Source organism: Alligator sinensis, unplaced genomic scaffold (genome assembly GCF_000455745.1).
Source record: "Alligator sinensis unplaced genomic scaffold, ASM45574v1 scaffold876_1, whole genome shotgun sequence".
In the NCBI taxonomy this organism is placed as follows: Eukaryota; Metazoa; Chordata; order Crocodylia; family Alligatoridae; genus Alligator; species Alligator sinensis.
Genome location: NW_005841938.1, coordinates 1,313,970 through 1,333,354, shown reverse-complemented (window position 1 = coordinate 1,333,354; position 19,385 = coordinate 1,313,970). Strand labels below are relative to the sequence as shown.

The 19,385-nt window shown below is 38.9% G+C and overlaps 1 protein-coding gene across 7 annotated transcripts in view; it reads left to right on the top strand.

The window, feature by feature from the left end:
* The window catches only part of MBTD1 (mbt domain containing 1), a 42,852-nt gene that overhangs the window by 16,306 nt on the left and 7,161 nt on the right, over positions 1 to 19,385 (top strand). For 4 of the 7 annotated variants that reach the window (XM_025199156.1, XM_025199155.1, XM_025199154.1 and 1 more), the window contains exons 8-16: positions 110 to 198; positions 1,543 to 1,777; positions 3,187 to 3,242; positions 3,486 to 3,590; positions 4,517 to 4,664; positions 6,909 to 6,991; positions 7,478 to 7,712; positions 10,063 to 10,140; positions 14,930 to 19,385. In XM_025199156.1, the coding sequence (XP_025054941.1) occupies positions 110 to 198; positions 1,543 to 1,777; positions 3,187 to 3,242; positions 3,486 to 3,590; positions 4,517 to 4,664; positions 6,909 to 6,991; positions 7,478 to 7,712; positions 10,063 to 10,140; positions 14,930 to 15,129 (1,229 nt within the window). In that variant the 3' untranslated portion in view covers positions 15,130 to 19,385. The remainder of the gene's footprint in view (positions 1 to 109; positions 199 to 1,542; positions 1,778 to 3,186; positions 3,243 to 3,485; positions 3,591 to 4,516; positions 4,665 to 6,908; positions 6,992 to 7,477; positions 7,713 to 10,062; positions 10,141 to 14,929) is intronic. The other 3 variants (XM_006019770.3, XM_014518067.2, XM_025199157.1) reach the window with 1 other exon arrangement.

The window sequence follows — 19,385 nt, the reverse complement described above, 5'->3', positions numbered from 1 at the left end:
ACATTGTTTAACAGTTTTTACATGTTGCAGACTTTACCATTGTCTGTCTCTAATAGACAAACATAATTAGGAATCCGTGGCTGACTTTCCCCCCCTTCATTTGCAACAGCCATCCAACACAAATACACAAACTGGAAAGCTTTTCTAGTGAAACGACTTACTGGTGCCAAAACGCTTCCTCCTGACTTTTCTCAGAAGGTAAGTCTGGGCTGATATAAATGCTGTATATAAACACATTGGCTGTTCGGTATAAGAAATTTAATTATTTGCAATGGCACATGGCCCTCTTCTGGAGAAGATGGTACTGCAACCACTCTTTTCCTCTGTCTCTTCTTTAGGATGGCTTGGTCACTTTTTGTACTTCTTCAAAAAATTGCTTTCTCGTTAAAAGAAAATATTTTCCAGTCAAAAAATGATAAAATAGGTGAGATTTAATCTGAAAAATCCTCAACACAAATTTATCCTTAATGTCCTTCCAGTGACTTAAGACAAAATGAAAACTGGTTGTGCTTAATATAATGACTTAATTTAGTCACTTTTTTTCATTGGAAGAAACTCGTATTAAACAAATTATTAATATAGCATATACTTAGGTGCAATAAAATAATACTTCAACAATCTCAATATTTACCTCTTAATAACTGGACCTTTTTCTACATCTCTGAATTAGCAAAAAAAGTAAACTTGTTGACGGATGCATATTAAGTTTATAATTGGGAAACTGAGGAATTGCACAGTAGCATTCATTGGACCAAAAAGAGTTTTTTGTATGTAGCTTTCTAATAATAATAATAATAATATATACATATATGTATAACTTTATCCTTACTTATAGATCTGAATAATTGGAAACAAAATTAAATTGACACTTGTAAAAAAATTTCTGCAGGGGAAGGTTGTCATGGAAGTAGCTAATGACCATTGCACACTTTTAGGCATTTTTAAGAAGCAAAATGTAGATTTAGATCCCTTCCTCTTCTGTTCCTAGAGACATATGCTATAATGTATACCACTTCAGTTGGTAAGACATGTTGATGAATGGCCAGCTTTAAATAGATTCGGTAGTGACGACCCAAGGGTGTAGTTTTGTGTGTTTTGTTCTTAGAAGAAGATCTGTAATATTTTAAATCCTGGCATTAGGGGTGTGTGACAAAAATGAACAGACTCTGTTTTTACTTTCATTTATCATTACGTGATGAGGTAGTTTTATCAGTTACTCCAAACCAAGCAAACTCCTTTTCAAGTCAGTAGAAATGTTCTGTTGACTTAAGTAAGAGTAAGAGTTGGATTCAGAGTCTTATGTGATCTGGACGCACCATTTTAGGGTATTTCTGGTGAATCGTTTTGTGAACGGTTTGATGTGCAGGGATCTTGCCATAACTACATTATCCTGGCAAAGCTGGGATAAAAGGCTTGTGATGGTTTATGTATGTAAACGGATAAATCAATGACTAAATTAAGCAGAAGCTGCTTTAATGGCACGAGAGAGATGACTAAGCAAAGGTAAAACTTATTTTTTACAGAATGCTTTTTTCTTTTTAGGTATCAGAAAGTATGCAGTATCCCTTCAAACCTTCCATGAGAGTAGAAGTTGTTGACAAAACGCATCTTTGTCGAACGCGGGTAGCAATTGTAGACAGTGTAATTGGAGGACGATTACGACTGGTGTATGAAGAAAGTGAAGACAAAACTGATGATTTCTGGTGCCATATGTACAGCCCGCTCATTCATCATATTGGTTGGTCCCGAAGTATAGGACATCGATTCAAAAGATCTGGTAAGTGTGCTCTGTTTCGAACATTATTGGTTGCATATAGAGGCTTACTTGAGGGATATTGTTCACTTTATTATTTAGCTGAAAGAAACATCCTAGCTGAAGTGATTTCTAACTCTCAATTAATGATCCACAAAAATGTATAAATATCTACTCTGTACAGTGTTCAGTTAACCGCTTTTAGTGTTTCATTCCATCTTGCAAAATCTGGAGTAAGTTTTATTCAAGAAGCAACTGCAAGTCATGTTTTAGAAGCTTATATAAATAAGCTGCAGGAAATATATTGCTTCTGCGCACAAAATTTAGTGTTAGCCCTAGTTTTTCCTGCTGGCATCCTGAAAATACACACAGTACTGTCCCTGTAGCTGCCGCCTCCTCTCTGTTCACCTAATACAATAGATTCGGCACAAGCCTTCCATACGTTTAATTCAGGGTTTTTTTACCTCTATTTTTACCTCAAATTTAGGAAGTGCTTAATCTTTTTTTTTTATTATTTGTTTGTTTTTTGCTTTTATTGCAGCATGTAGCTGCATTGCAGAAGTTTTGAGGAGGAAGGCAGGAAAGCTAGAGGGGGGCAGTGGGAGCTAAAATCAAACATTTCTGTTTTGAATGTCATATGGGCTTTTTAAAGGTATATAAGTCACCATACGTTACTTGTCTACAAATTGAAGCAGAAATCAAATGTTTCCTCAGGCACCAGATTTAGACATTAAAGGATCAATATTTTTAATCGTTACAGACCTTCACTGAAACCAGTTAAAAATAAGGGAGCTTTTTTTTTAAAAAAAAAAAAAAAAAAAAAGAACACCTCATGTAGTTCTGCTTCCTTGAACTCCTGTAAAGCTTTTAATACAGCTGCAGGAATTCATGCTGGAGAAGAGGATGCAACAACTGGCTGCAAGGACCAGCTAAAGATCACCAGATTAAAAAAAAACAAACAAAAAACAACAACAAAAGAAAACCCCAAACAATATTTTGCAAAAATAAGTGTCTTTAGGGGGGAAAAACAAGGCAATAAACAGCATGGCTGCAATACCAAGATGTTCTGTAATCGCAGTTGCATTACATCAAACCCTTTTGTCACTTACACATAAAAATCCTCCTGTTTGTCAGTTATCTGCTTTAACCTAACAATGCAAAGGAGTTTGACTTGTTGAGTTTCTGCAAAAATCTCATTCAGATCGCAGACATTTCCTGAATTTTGTCCATCAATGTGTTCAGAATACAGGAATTGCATCATTTGTGCTATCTTTCCACATCTTCTAGGTAGCATTCTGTTAGTCCTCCCTATAAATTTTGGGCCAGCCATCCTAGTAAAGTGAAGCTACTGCATGGACTAATGTAGTCAGAAAAACATGGGTTTTGGTCATTTGTTAAATATTCACTGATTAGTATGTAACTGTCCCTTGTAGATATTACAAAGAAACAGGACGGACATTTTGATGCACCTCCTCATTTATTTGCAAAGGTAAGAACTAGACAAGACCTGTATTTACTCAGGGCTGAAAAGGGGAACTTTTCATCCCTAGAACATGTAGAGTATAATTAAGAACCTACCTAACAACTGCAAATAACTTCTTAAAATGCTACTAAGTAAAATTGATAGGAAATTTCAGAGGTGTAGTGGACTCAGTGCTGCAGGCTCTGATATTTGTCTTGTACGTTATTGTTTTCTTGTCAATGTATGTAATACCGCTATGGGATTCTTTAGGTAAAAGAAGTAGACACAAGTGGCGAATGGTTCAAAGAGGGAATGAAATTGGAAGCTATAGATCCTTTAAACCTTTCCGCAATATGTGTTGCAACCATTAGAAAGGTAAGAAAATGAATGCATAATTTTCAGAGGGGAGAGGAGGCTAGACATACTTTTAGATGGATTTTTTTTTTCAAGGGGGGGTGGGGAAATAACTTCTAATTGAAACAAGACAAAAAAGGATTTAGCTTCTTGTATAGCAAAAGTGACAGTCATTTGCCTTCTGCCCTGCAAAAAAGGATAATTTGTACAGTATGGGAATGCATATAAATGCTTCTGTTAACTGATTAACTGTTTCTGATGAGCGAGAGATAAGTGCATAATATTTAAAAATACAGCCTTACCTTTAATTGGCAAAGTGTGTTCTTGTGAAACTTTACCGCCAAGTCTCTCCTTCAGCTATTTTGCAAGCTGCCTAATTGCCTTCAGAAAGCATCCCCTCCAAATCTTTGCAAAAGTTTAGTATAGGTATCAATCTTTGAGGATTGCATGTGCGAAATGCTTTTGTGACTGAAAGGGGGTGTCATCAATGTGAAATCCGGGCAACTTTAAAATGCTCTGGGACTCTTTTATAGTGATAGATCAGCTCCCTAGCATGCACCTCTGCCAGTAGCTGTGGCTATGTGGCCATACTTTTTTTTTCTCCCATATTGCTTTGTGGAAGATGCTCACAATGTAAAAGGGAAGTTGAATTGACACAGGAAAGAGTAAAATTAGGAGTACCTAAAGAGAATACCCCCCCCCCCACTAATCTCAGTTATAACTTATAATAACTGTATCAGTTAACTGTAGTATAGCATAACTATAATGTAGTTCACTATAGCATATGCAAAAAATCTTGGAGAGAAATTTAATTTCATATATACTTGTGGCTTGTCACTTGCTTAATTTTTTCACTCTGCTTTTAAAGTGGCATGCTTTAATTTTTGACCTGACCTTCATATAATACCAAGGTATTTAATTTTCAACTTTGTTTTTTCTTTACAAAGGTGTTAGCAGATGGCTATCTTATGATTGGGATTGATGGCTCAGAAGCAGCAGATGGGTCTGACTGGTTTTGTTACCATGCCACCTCCCCTTCTATTTTCCCTGTTGGTTTCTGTGAAATTAACACGATTGAACTAACTCCCCCCAGAGGTACTGATGTCATTTTGACCAAGTTCTGTTTTGATCATTCATAGTGGTGTCCTATATGCTTTGTTTCTTAATTCAGTTTGCAAAGTTTGTATTGTTCTTCAGGGCCTTTGTAGCCTCAAATAAGTAATACGGTAATTACTGTAAGTGCAAGCTCTTTATTTTAGGTTACCTTAGTGGGTAGAGAAGGGTCAAATGAATTTTAATTAGACCGTGGTCAGATAGATTGACGTTTGCTTTGACTACACAAAAAAATCGACTTGTAACTTTCGTTACATTCAGCATCAGTCAACAGGAAAAAAAGAAATAAAAAAGTATCGGTGATAGGGAGTGTTGGGCTAGTGGAGGTCTGAACCTGACATAGAGTGCTTGTCAGTGTAGGCATCATTGCCATAGTGTTGCAGGTTTATTGGTAAGATCCAAGGTATCCTCCTCCTGAAATGTGTACAAACATGCATTTCAACAAGCATGCTTATGAGAGGGGTCATGTACAGCGAACCAGGATAGGCAGATTTCCCAGAAGCAAGACTGCCTGTGCATCAGCGTGGATCTTTGTCACCCTTATCTTTCTGTCATTGCATTGTTTTGGCAATTTATGGAAGGTGACATTGGCAGTTACATCACAGAAGATCATAGATGTTCTTTGCTTTTTTGGTAGGAAGTTTTTGTTCTCCATCCATATTTGTGCAGTCTCTAATTTTGTAGGGGAAAAAACCCAAAAAACACATGCTCTTTCCAAAAGTGAGCTTTTATTAAAAATGAATGCAGAGATTTTCTGGACATTAATTGTACTGAGAGCTAAGCCTGCCATGAAAAAATCATTTCATATTTTTTTCTCATTGGTCAACACTTCTGAATCTGCCAGCTTTCAATCTCTGCAGAGTCTACAGCTGAGCAGATTTACTTTTGCTCATGGTAGCTATAGCAGTCTGTGGAATTACTCAAGAGAATTGTAGAGGTAATCTGACGTAACAAAAACAGAAATAATCCATCCTGCTTTTTTTTAAATGCCCTTCTGTGCTTCTCTCGAAGAGACTTGGGGGAGTCCTTTAAAGAATTATTAATGATGACAAAAATGATAGTACTGGTAAGAGCAGACTTCTAAATAGAAAGTACATGAGAGGTAATGAAAAATGTTTCTAGAGGAAACCTGCAGTTTCATTCTTTAGACATTGACTGACTATACAACACATGATGGTCTTCTGTTACCACTCCGTACACTGTTGTGTTTCTTGTATGATAACCATTGTCCTCCTTGTATGCTTGTATCTGTATTTTCCCTTTAAAGTATTATTCATAACAGTTTTGTATCATCCACTGTGCATCTGTATCATTATAAACCATATGCCATTATATAGAGATCAGGGGTATGTATGACTAACACCAGAAATAAGCATATTATGTGGAACTATATCATTTTTAACATGATGGTCTCTATAATTAACATAATGAAAACCAAGAAGTATGCAGATGCTGACTTCTTGGTTTTTCAACATGTTAATTCTAGAGACCGTCATAAAGAAATCTGCAGACAACGGTTGGTCCATGGACCATGGTTTGAAAACTGCTGGTCTAACCAGCTGTGGGAGGTGGTAAGTCTGTCTTGTGAACATTCAGTAGATTAAACAAAAGTTAAATATATCATGGAGAATGCTTCTTCCCCCTCCCCCCTACAACAATTTATAAGAATAAAAGAAGGCCTTCAATCTCTTTTTCTTACTGTTGTTTTTAGCATTATTATCTAAGTTTTATAAAGATCATTTCAGAGAACGTGTTTTGCCCAGTCTACTCCAAACAAATCAAACTTTTTTTCAAAGATGTTTCTGCTGCAGGAAATTTATAGATGATTTTACTTTTTTTTTTTTTTTCCTTGGCTCCATTGTATGAAAAAGACTGAAGGTGAGGTAATATTTTTTGAACAATATTGTGATTTGGATGGTGAACAAAATGGTACGAAGACTCAGAATAATAACCATCTAGGAAACTTAAAGTGGGAGAGCTGTTACTATAGCAGTAAATGAGACGTTCTGAATCCTTCATTTGTTCATTTGTATCAGCTGATATGAGCAAGTTGCATTCTAATGGAGCATCTTGGCCTCTCATCAAACAAAATAGCAAAGTGGAAATTGCTGATATTAAAGTTCATCTTCTTTATCATCTTTTTAGTGTCAGCATTGTGCTAATACACTGCTTTTAAGTGAACAAAGTGTGCAACTGATGTATGACGGTAATATTCATAATTCACAGGTTATGCAAAGCTCCCTTTCAAATGGTTTGACTACCTCAGGGAAATGGACTCTATAGCAGCACCTGTAAAGCTCTTCAATAAGGTAAAGTAAATTACAGATCTGGTACCTTTATGACACATGTGCCATTTGTAGCCGATACTATGCTGTAAATTACAGCCACCTTACCCCTTGTGGTTTATCAATCTCTGTAAATATTTTTTCATATGGATACAAATCAGTCGTGAAGCCTGGAGACAGTTATTTTTAAAGACCATGTGAGTAGTACACTTTGAAAATTAACTAATTAAAGAAGACTATTTCATTCAAAGCAGAAATCCTTTGTGTGCATTCTGCTCATCTGAGTCAGGTTCTGAAAAATCTGCAACTTGGAAGCAGATAAGTAATACGTTATACTTCATAGATGGTGCCCTGACCGTGCTCTCAGCTTATTAATTTTACCATTCAAATAATGCTGCATGAATGTAGCTCGAGCAAAATATTTTCTCTGCTGTATTTAGATTTTGTGTATGAAGATGTCTGGCTTTTGTTCCCTAATATTTGGACATTTTGCTTCATTTGTCTTTCTAGGAAGTTCCAAACCATGGGTTTCACGTTGGAATGAAACTGGAAGCTGTCGATCTTATGGAACCTCGCCTGGTTTGCGTTGCCACAGTAACTCGTATTATCCATCGCTTATTAAGGATACACTTTGATGGCTGGGAAGATGAATATGATCAGTGGGTGGATTGCGAATCCCCTGACCTCTATCCAGTAGGATGGTGTCAGCTAACAGGATATCAACTTCAGCCTCCAGCACCACAAAGTTAGTTGTGTTGTCTTTGTCCATAGTGGGTCTTTTTTATGTCGAAAACAGGGGTGGCCAGTCCGTCATGCTTACCAAAAGTGGCAGGGGTAGTGTCTGTGCCATGCGACAGATCGGGGAGGGAGTAAGGAACACAGCAGCCGATAGGGCAGGCAGGAGTGAGCAGAGCAGCAGGGCAGGGAGCAGAAAGCAGAGTGACAGATAAGGCAGGAGAAGGAGGCGATCAGAATAGCACTTAGGGGAGGGAAGGGTGTTTGTGGCATACTTACTAAAAAGGTTTGGTCTCCACTGATCCAGAGTTTCACTAGTTGTCCTTTGGTGTATATACATGATAATTGCATGATACTCACCATACTTTTGGGGTCATATGGCCAGCTGCAGCAAAATGGAAGAATCCTTACAAATAGGCCCCACTCTACTTATACATTTATGCCACAACATAAATGGGAAGGGTGCTACAGGTGCACCCAATTTAAGATGCCATAAAACGGGAAATAAGCCATAAAAATGTTTCATATATAAAACATTTTTATGGTTTTAACATTTTCATATATAGAACACTTTTATGGTTGGTTTTTATGGCACCTTAAATTTAATATGTGGCTTGAGCCAGACAATCGGCTGATTATGAGTCTTGGGGCCCAGACCTCACCAGGAGTCTGGTCTGTGGAGCTGGAGAGGAAGGGGATTCAAAAGGATTCCACTGCTGGGGACTTTAAACCCTGTACCGTGCCAGTCTGGGCTGCAGCACCTGGCTTTGAACTTGCCAGTGGAAGGGGAGCCCAGGATTATTATCCCTGGCTTCATTTACACTGGCAAGTAGTAATGACATGATTGGGATCTGATCCCCAATCCCAGAACCATGCTTTCTGCCATGCGTGTGTAGCATGGCAGGAGAGGCATGTGTTGGAATCGGGCATCATCATGCCATTAAATTAACATATGCCAGGGCCTTAGAAACACATCATTCTGTTCTATTTTAATCCTTCTGTTTCTTTCTGATAAAGTGTTTCTTTTGGGTAGCTACACTTTTATTTCTACTTCTTATACCAACAGTTGTTTGCTTCAGTCCATTTAAAATCTAGCTGATTTTTGTCAGGTATAGCTAACATTATTCTTTATAGCACCTTGAATTTGCCAGGCATTTTATGGTCATAGGCCCTGAGCCTGCAAACACATACTTAGATAGTTTTCCACATTTGAATTCAGTGGAATTGTGCATGTGTATAATATTATTCACATGCACAGTTGTTGGCATGATGGGGTCTATATTTCATTTAAAAATCCCAGACAGCCTGCTTGTGTGATCATACTTAGCTTTTCAGTCTCGTGAACTTATCAGAGCCTGGAGAGAGAATACATATAACTGTATATTGTCTTAATGTAGATAGCTTGTGATCTGTATATTTAAACGTTGATGGGTTTTCAGGTAAGGATGAGGAAAAAAACATAAGAGATGGAATAGAGCTGGAGTGGTGTAGCTGTGATTCATCTTTTATTGGCTAAACTTTAGTTGGGAGCGATGTTAGACATGCTTTTGGGCACAAAGTGTCCTTCCTGGTGTCAGCAGATTCCAATCTGTCATCTAAATCAGAAATTTGATATTCCTTCCCTCCCCGCTCCTTTAAGTGTGCCATGTGATTCTGCAGTGTCTTTCTAATGTGACTGTAATATAAAAAGAAAGCCCTTTATTACTAGGAAACTTGGTTTGGTGTTTTGCTTCATTCTTCACCTCTTACTCCCGTTAATTAGTCTTCCTTTACCAGTAATTATTTTTTCTCTTTTTCTTTTGTTAAATTTATCCTTCTCCTTTTTTCTCATAAGTTATCCTAATATTTATTCTCAATTTTTTTTCTTCCAGTTTCTGTTTTCTATATCTGGTTTTCAGATGCTGCTTTTTCCACCTCTTTCATTTTTTTTTTTTTTCCTCCCAACTTTGTTCTTGTCTTCTGTGAAATCAGAGCAGCAACAAAGGACACTCTTTTGTGATGTATTATTTGTCCCGATGCTTTAGTCAGAAACAGGATTGTAGGTGTGAAAGGCTGAATTGCTCAATGAAATAGATCTGTGGACCCCAGCAGCTGTTTGCTCTCCTGGACTGCATGATGAGATATTAGGCAGGAAACATGGTAATAGGGCTAAGCATATTTCAAAGCCTGTTGGAATGGGTATAATTCAAGAAGGGTTCCTTCCTCTCCTCTGCTTTGTAAATGGATTCTCCTGTTTGTCATGGGTTCTGCCTTTAGTTATTCACGGAGGAAAATATTGTGCCAAATTATCTTTGTCTTACGATGCTGTGCAGTGTTTTCTCATAGCACTTGATTCAAAACTTTCATTCTGTATTTTTCAGCATCAAGAGACAGCCAGTCAAGTTCATCAAAACAGAAGAAAAAGGCTAAGTCGCAACAATACAAAGGACACAAGAAAAGTGGGTGACAAAATTAGTGCTTATATAATAATTTTTCTTGGTGTTAAAATTTGCGTAGTTACTCTCAAAGTCCCTGCTCTGTTTCAAAATGTTACTTGTTTATATATGCTTAAAGGTGCAGTATGCCTTAAAAGGAGAATTTTTTATTGATTGAGAAACATCTATTTTTTTTATAACATGCAGTGTTTTTTAAAAAGTTGATATTGTTGTTAACGTCTTTGTAAATTATAAATAGACAAATAAGTTAAAATATTTTTATACTCTTAAAACACTTTTAGGTACAGCAGTCTGTAAAAGTATGAAGATATATATTAAGATGATCCTGAGCAAAATATTCAGATATCAGTTAACTAAATGTTGATTCTTTCCTTTTAATTATCTGTAACAAAGCTTTGGATTTTGAAAACCGCATTCTTTTGAACTAGAAAGAAAACAAATACAGAAAAACTAGTTATCATTCTTTTCAGTTCCTTTTTAAAACTAAAATTTGTTTCCCAGGTTAAATTATATTGATTTTATTTTAATTGATTAGTTTGTCAATTAGAACACAACATAAATGCACATAAAACTTACTGGAAGCTTTTTATGAATAAACCCTGTTCTGTGGTTTTACTTACAAAGCTACTCAGTAGTGTTGCTAGAGCTAATTATTCTTGTCAGACTATAATATATTATTACACTTTTTTAAAGAGAGACTAGAAGTGAACTGCTGAAGTTCTTTCCCCATTAAAAATTTCTTCCCAGCATCCAATAGCTATTTTTCTTCAAAATGCAAAACAATTCAGTAACCGTTAACCCAGCTGATTTTTAACTTACCCAGATGCTCATTCTTTCTCCATCTGTTTTTATGTCTGGTCAACCCAATGAACTGTTTTCTTTTTGCAACTAAAAGAGAGTAAGAGGCAGTCCAACACAGGGGTACTTTGTACCTTCCTCCAATTTCCCACCCTGGAGATCAGATGCAGGGTGCGCCTTCTCTGAGTAAAATCTCTGGATCCCTTGGAGGAAAAGCTGTGACATGAATCTAAGACACTTTACAAATGATTAAATCTTGAAAGGGAGCCACCTTTTGGAATGGAGAGAAGCAACTGAACGACACACAATACACAGCAAATATATGTGTAGGAAGGAATACTCTGTACCAGGACCCAGGGAAAGTGCATGTACTTGCATACAAGCGCAGTGGAGTCTTTAGTATCCATACAAACCTGACAGTACCTTGATTTTTTTTTTTAAATGTTGTCTGAAAAGAGAGTTTATTTATCTACCATGTACGAATGACGAGCTTAATTGATCTCATTGAAATTGAAGGGTCTAGTTTACAACAATATAGCTGTTCTGAACCTCATGCTTTGAAGGACTATTTTATTGCTTCTGTTTGCATTTTTGGGGATTTCTTTAGGAAAAGGTATAGAGAGGGAGGATTTTATCTTTGCTGGTATAATATCCTGACAATATAATTGACAAAAGCAACTGCAAAAAAGTCTAAATGCAGTGGTATCACCTAATCTTCTTGGGGATACACTACCTGCTGGGCACTTGTGTTAGAAATTAAGACCCAAGGAGCTGTACGATAACCGTAACATTACACTTGGAGATGCAAGAATGAAAATTTGCAGACAGACTAGGCTTGATTATCTGACTGAAATACTTGGCTAAATCATTGAGCCTTTACTGCCATTAGAGTTGCCAGTGCACTGGTCATAGTCCTCAGTCCACTTAAGTGCAAAACTAATTAAATTTCAAATTTGGAGCGTCTTTACATAATCATACTTCTTTCAGGGGTGGGGAAGTTTGATTCTTCTCTCCCCCATCCTTCCAACAAATGTTGAAGCATGCAGAATCTCTAAATCCAAGCTGTACTTTTTTGTAAACATGGGATGAGAAGACCCTACAGATTACAGCTTTGAAGCTGTTTGCAGTAGAAATAAGTCTCAGACAAAGTGAGCCTTGACATGCCCCTTCTCTCTTGCTTCCTCCTCCCCTCCAATTTCAGGCTAGTCAGGTCACTGCAGCAACTGTCCATTTAAATGCAGTTCTCTTGTCAACAGCGCTATGAAATAAATTGGTTTTGAAAGAAGAAAAAAATTAGGTGCGCTTTCTAAAGACTCAGTAGAATTCACAGCCACTTGGCACGAGCAGAAGGACCTGCCTTGAATGGATATAGAAAGAAGGTTTAGCAACACAATAGGTAGGTACTTTTTGAAGTGCAGCTTTAACACAGCAGGGGAGAGGCGTCTTAGATGAGACCATGGCACCTTGTGAAGTCTGCTAAAATAGATCAGTTGCTACGGGTTGAAATCCGTTTCCTGTTCAACCTGAAGGTTTTGCCTCCGAAACAAAGGTTGCATAAATCAGAGGACAACAGTCTATAGAGAGACCCTAGTTTGTTTTCAGCAAATTCAGCCTGGTTTGGAATAGCTAGCAAACCTTCCTGTGTAAATTTTCGATTTAGATGCGCAAGTTCTTTCTTCATTGAATGGAGAAGATAAGCTTTGCCAACTTAGTCTTATGGACATAAATTAAACTGACTGGAGCCACAGGAGCAGCTTGTGATAGAGAATGTCCTTTTAAGCTTTGGAGCCTCGTGTCCTAAAATTTCAAGATCCATAGGGAAAAATATAAACCTCAGAAGGGAGGTCTTTAAATAGCAGCGCTTTAAATACCCAGTCTGTGAACAGAAGAACGTCAACGGAGAATGCCTGGAGAAAGCTCTAAGAGGCATTTCCTAAAGGCCAAGGACATAGGGCTGTATGTGCTGGTGTTCTGTGATTTAAACTGTCCTTGGAGGATCCTGGCATTGACTGAATGAGGCTTGCTAGACAGAGGCACCATGACCTTTCTCATTTTTTCCTTTGTCTCATTCCCCATCCTACATGTCTGTAAAGCTTGGAATCTGTTGCCTCGCACAACACAGACTCTGTCAGAAAAGGAGACTTTCTTTACCTAGTGACAGCCTGTGACCTAGTGAAGGGGATTGCAGTTCTTCTGTTATCATTAACCTGAAGTGGATTTGTGATGTGGGGGCAGGCAGTTTCTGATGAGTCTTTCTTTTCTGGGCTCTTGGCTAAAAACTTAGTGGAGAACAGAGGGTCCTTTCACTAGTGTGGGAATTGCAAAGAAGCGACTCTTACCTTTTCTGAGATGAAATATTAAGTCTCACTGAATGATCAAATTCTGGGGGCAAATGGTTCAAACATCCATTTCTGCTGCCATTCCAGCCTACCATCCACCATTCACTTTTTTACCTAGCGATCGAGTGATATTTTTACAGCTGTAACATCTGATGTGCTGCATGTGTAATTGTATGGGTGTGGAAAAGTGTGTGCTAGTTCCAGTGCTCTTTTTCATCTTCAGGTCTCTCATCTTCTCATCCACCAGCATTGAGTTGTGCTTTTTATTTACAGTACGGGAAATCAAGTTGGAGCCGATGCATCCTTTCATCAGGTAGATAGCTGATGGGTTTCTCACAATTTTTGAATTGACAGGATGATGAATTGCTTCCATTTCTGATCTCTTTGATTTTGGTTGTAACAGCTCCCAAATAAGTAAAATGTTGCAAACTTCTGTTTCCAAACTTACCAGCTTTGTGCGTGCTCTGACGAATGTTTGAAGGTGGTTGATTTCAGCATTGACTTGAAATGGATGGAATTCTGTGCTGCGTTTTAGTGACCAAAAGCTATATAGATAAAGACCGAAGTTATCCATTTGCTTTGGTTTATAAATTGTATGGTAGTTTACGGTAGTCTACTAGTACTGTTTTGCTTTTTTTAGCTTGTTTTGGTTTGGGATTTTTTGGCTAAACAACCGCTGAAGGGCTGATTTTAGTTTAGCTATTTCTTAAAGCTCTGGCCACGTAGATGACGTTCTGCTTAGTTGTGTAATTTTCTCTCTAAAGGACCAAACTGAGGCACCAGTCCTATAAAGCCGTGTTCACCTGGTCTCTAATTTGGAAAGATACTTATGCATAGGTATAGCTTTCAGCACATAAATAGTCCTATTAACTTCCAAGTTTTCTTGAAGTCTAGTCTTTTGTCAGATGTGGCTCCTTTTTCTAACTAAATGGGAAATAGCTAAGCATCTACAAACTTGGTTTTGATAACATATGGAAACAGAAATGGTAGACTGTCCCAGTGCTTAAAGACCTGATCCTGCCTGTGAGACCCTCAGAGACGCGGGGTTTGCCCACAACAGTAAATGTCAGCATCAGGGCCCTTACTTACAGGTGAAAACAAACTAAGAGTCATTTCTCAAGTTGAAATGCTCATTAACATTTGCACAGGACCATCAAAATGCTGGGTATCGTTCTAAATAATTAACATTTCAGATCTATTATGAACTAGAAAAAAAAGTGGTTCTCCCTGGGCAGAATTGTTTCACCAAAAAACATCCTGTTACACTATTATAATCTACTCAAATAGATGTGCTTTGGAAATGGAGACCTGAGGCGTTTTGTGTGTGCATGACCAGAGGATTGTACGTTGCCTATGAAATGCAACTGCTGTTGTAGCACTTTGGAGTGCACCCACTTCATCGGTAGGCTGCAAGATGGAGTAGGGCTGGCATGTTTCTTTGGTAATTTATTTGTAACCCTAACAAGTAATGTCTCGAATTCACTAATTAGAATCCAAGTTGTTAAGAAATGGAACCATTGACCTTTGCCATTTCAAGGCCTTGTTTTCCAGAAGCCAATGCTTGCTTGTGAAGCAGAAACATTTCTCAGCGACCAATCTGAGTTGCATCATTCACTTTAACCCAAGCGTTTACTTTAGTCTGACTTGATGTTTAGAGAGGAAGATACCAGTTGGGAAGAAGCCTGTCAGTTTGTCAAGCCTACCCATGGCAGGTGGGGTGCGGAGGAGCTTCTCTGGTGATGACGAGTTGACTCCTCCTCCATATCGAACCCTTCCAGCCCAGACAGCCCCGGAGGCCTTCCAGCCTCCCAGGACTAGCCGAGAGTTCAGTCCCGGCCTCAAAACAGGTAACTAGCTGACAACAGTCTCTCAGTTACTACCGAGGGAAATGCTGGACAGGGTGGGGGACAAAATGGCATACAAAATTCTGAGTCATTGACTTTTTTTCTTTCAAGTTAGAGGACTAGTCATTTCCACTGTTGCATCTCAGTCCACTCCCGTGAATGGATCATCAGGGAGGAGTGCTTCCCACAGTTCAGACCAACACGGCTACAACCTACACTCCCACAGTTTAGGACTTCATGCCAGGGCACATCCATGGCCTCCAAGTTCCCGAGGCACAAAGACATTATACTATATTGGAGGTTTAAATAGCATTAACCTGTTAACTGAAGCCTATTGAATTGTAATACGAGGCTACAAATGCCCCGGTAACATTAGCGAGAGAACAGAGTGAATTATTTCTCATAGGTGAAGCATTGTATGCACCAGAGATGCATTTATGTTGCATATGGCACTTCTGTTTGGGGAACAAAAAAAAAAAGTGCTCGAGTCTAAATTAGGTTTAAATTCTTGTATTCAGTGTTGGGTATGGAAAGAATACCTTGAAAGGGTTTGCCTTTTAAAAATAGACCTGGGTCTTTTCCCTTCTCTTTTTCCAAAGGCAGCAGATTGGTTTTGATTTAAACACTGGCAAGATGATTGTTCATCTTAATGGAAGATCAGAGAAAAACCTGTAAGAATTCATGTATTGGTAGTACTGAGCTGACATTAAAACACCGAGTCTTAGTTAAGAATGGTTTGTATAAAATAAGCCTACATGGCTGAAGCTGGAGATAATGCAAGCTCTGTTAGATCCTCTTAGACATTTCCTTGCAGTACAGAATAATGGGATGTAGCCAACACTCAAATTTATTCTTGACACCCAATACGGTATAGTTAGACCAGGGCTGGTCAGCCTGCAGCATGGGTGTCAGAAGTGGCATGGGCAGCCTCTTTGCATGGCATGCAGCAGATGAGGGAGGGGACAGGCAGCAGAGGGGCAGGTAGGGCAGGAAACAGCAAAGCAATGAATTGGGTGGGGAGCACAGGAGAAGGAAGCAGAAAGATCAGGCAGTGGAAGGGGATTGAAGTAGTACTTGGAGAGGGTGCAAGGCTAATTTGCAGCATACCTGCCCAAAAGGTTGGCCCCCACTGAGTTGGACTATCCTTCACGCTACCTTTCTGTTTAGCACTCTCCCGGCTGGACACTAGTTCTAGTATTCTGGGACTTGGTGAACAGGGAACTGTTGTTCACGTGGTCCATACCCTTCATGACTCTATCATATCCCCCCTCAGCCGTCTCCTTTTCAAACTGGAAAGTCCTAGCCGTTTTGTCTTTCCTGGTAGGGCAACTGCTCCAGGCCCCTGATCATTTTGGTTGCCCTTCTCTGTATCTTTTATAATTTTACGACATCCTTCTTAATATGTGTAGACCAGAACTGCACACAGTATTCCAGATGTGGCCACACCATGGGTTTGTATAGTGACATGCTGATGTTCTACATTTTGTGTTACGTTCTTAATGATGGCTAGCATTTTACTGGCTTTTTTTGTCACCGCTGCACACTAAGCTGATGTTTTTTGAAGAACTAGCTACAGTGACTCTAAGGTCCCTTTCCTGAGTCATAACAGCTAGTTCAGAAACTAGCTTAGGAGGAAGCTTGTCCTCCTAAGTTTTTTCTTTGGTACGAGAAGATTGTAGCACTATTCCTTTTCTTGTTCTCTCTGGGGCCCTGCCTGAGCACCAATTTTCTTGCTATTACCATTTGTAGAAGTTGGACCTTGGAGACCGTGCAGCCGCCAGCACCAGTACTGACCCCTGACAGAGTCCCCAGTAGGTTGAGCAGATACTTCCCTGGTAGTTGAATAGGCAAACTGCTTTTGTAAACCTTCCAAAAAATAACACTTTTTTCCACTAGAAATAGATTTAAATAAAACAACCAAAACACATGCACATGTTCCCCTGCCTCCGTGTCCTCACTCTGGAGTGTTTTGAGGCTTGAGATCAGAGTCTTTTCAGAGGTCCATGAGCGGAAGAAGCCACATGCAGTAGAAGAGATCCTGAAGTATGTCTTTTCTGTGCAACCAGTTTCCTTCCCCTTTGTCTGGTCCTTGCAGTTCTTTCCTACCTCACTGCCCTTTCCCCTTCCAAGTCTTTGTGCTCTGTCCTTTAAGTCCCAACATTATATGACTTGGTTACAAAAATCCTAGTTGTTCTTTTGTTTGGAGATGTGTTATTCTCCAAACTCTAGTCTGTTGCTGAAAGGTTAGAGAAAACTGGCTTTATCTAGATGGAGACAGCTTGTTGTCCCAACATGCTTTCAGGTTGGGATGTGATTCCTCTACTGTCCTTGGCCAGAACGAAAATTGTCTGAGCCCCTGATGACGTATGGCTGGCTTTAAATTTATAGAGGCATTCAGTGATGTATCAAGTTCACAGAGCAGCAAGAATTCATAAGCGGTTTTTTCAAATCTGTCAGCTAGCTAGGGCTAATTCAACTCCAGCAAACCTGCTGCTATCTGAGTAACATGGCTGTGGATGCTGATGAGCTGAAATAACGTTCTGACTAGCAGTTTTCTCCCCAGAATGTTGGGGTCGCAGCTGTGTCCAGGGCTAGTTCGTATGAGGTCTACAAAGTACCCTCAGCGCCCCACTATTTTAATGAGAACAGAAGACGTTCATCACCATGTAGAGGTGCTTAGCAACTCAGAGGATTGGGTCTTCATTTTCCAAAGATCATGTTGTGGACAAACATGCATCATGCTCTTAATAGTCACTTTCTATCAGAAAAGCAAAATTAGGATCTTTAAATAATTCCACTTCTCTCATGCCAGTACCTGTACAGTTCCAAATTTCGATAGCACTTTGGTTTCCTACCGTTAGAGCTGCTACTGCTCTGTGGCACAATCCTGCCGGGTGTTTTACTTGCCATGTGTATTTTAAACTTTTGGAGTTGTGACTGACCTGGCTTTTCAGCACTGGAATAATTAGATAGCTCCACTTGGACACTTCTGAAACCAGTCTCATTTTCTCTACAGCTTCAGTTGCCCATCAAGCCTGGTTTTTGTTTGTGCTTTTTCTTGGGCTGGGGAGTTCAGCACATAACACTGGTATAAGGAGAACCGGTGTTTGTCTTCCACGTTTTCTGTAAGGACAAAGTACTGGGGGAGAAATGTCCAAGTAGCTTAGTCGGTTCATAACAGCAAAGCATCTGGCATGGATGTCCGTGCCCTCCGACTCCAGAGGACCCTGGGTACAGCTGGTGGGTTAACTAAATGGCTTCCTACGAAGGCACGATAGCTAATTCCCTTCTTTTGCTTGTGTTTCTAATGCATAGTACATTCTGTAGGTGAAGCTGATGGCCTGAGCTTTTCTTAAGGACACTTGCAATTAAGAGCTTGATCTTGGGGGCTGAAGGGGAAAATGAAGTGGTTTTAAATATTTTGCTCTAAACATTTGAGTTCTAATTGACACAGCCTGTGACAAAAGATGATGACTGTTCCCTCACAATAACGCTTGAAGTATTTGGTAAGCCCACATGCATTATGGAAACAGAATGACGGATTTCAGATTCTGCTCCTTACCACTGGGTAATAAAACAGCATCTTGCCATTTATTATTGTTGATTTATTATGGAGACAGTACTTTAAGGATGCGGGGTCCTCCACAAGCTATGAAAAGGCAGGGCACTTGCTCTCATGTCAGACGTGATCTGAGAAGAAAGAGAGAGATAAATGAGTAATGGCTTTAGGTCAAACTAAAGAGGGAGGAGGTATTCATTAAATAAGGTTACTTGACTCTGCTATTTTAGCCGTTCTTAATATCTTAAGCTTTAAATTGCATCTCTGTTTAGCACAAGAGTAATTACCATAGAAGACCACAATAGAAGAATGATGAAGTGGCTTGTAAGTTTTACAGCAGGACTGCAAATAGCAAGAAGTTGTGGATTTAATTTTTAGGTATCACCACATAATTTTCCTGCATTTCAAAGCACATTAATATGAATACAACCTCGGTATCCAGTAATTAAAAGCTTTAAATCCTTTTTCTCATTCATCTGGTCATCCAGTAGCCATTAGTTTGATATAATTAACCTTTTAATGTGGATACTGCACCTTTAATGAAAATTTTGCCATATTTTCTTTTGACTGTTTCTGCTTTTCATATCTTCTCACATTTTGATAATTATCATCTTGTTTTCTTTTGTAATCATACTGAGAAGTTAATTGTGACATGTTTTGTACTGCTCTCCATGTTATCATTCTTTGTCTTTAAATCCCATTTTTGTT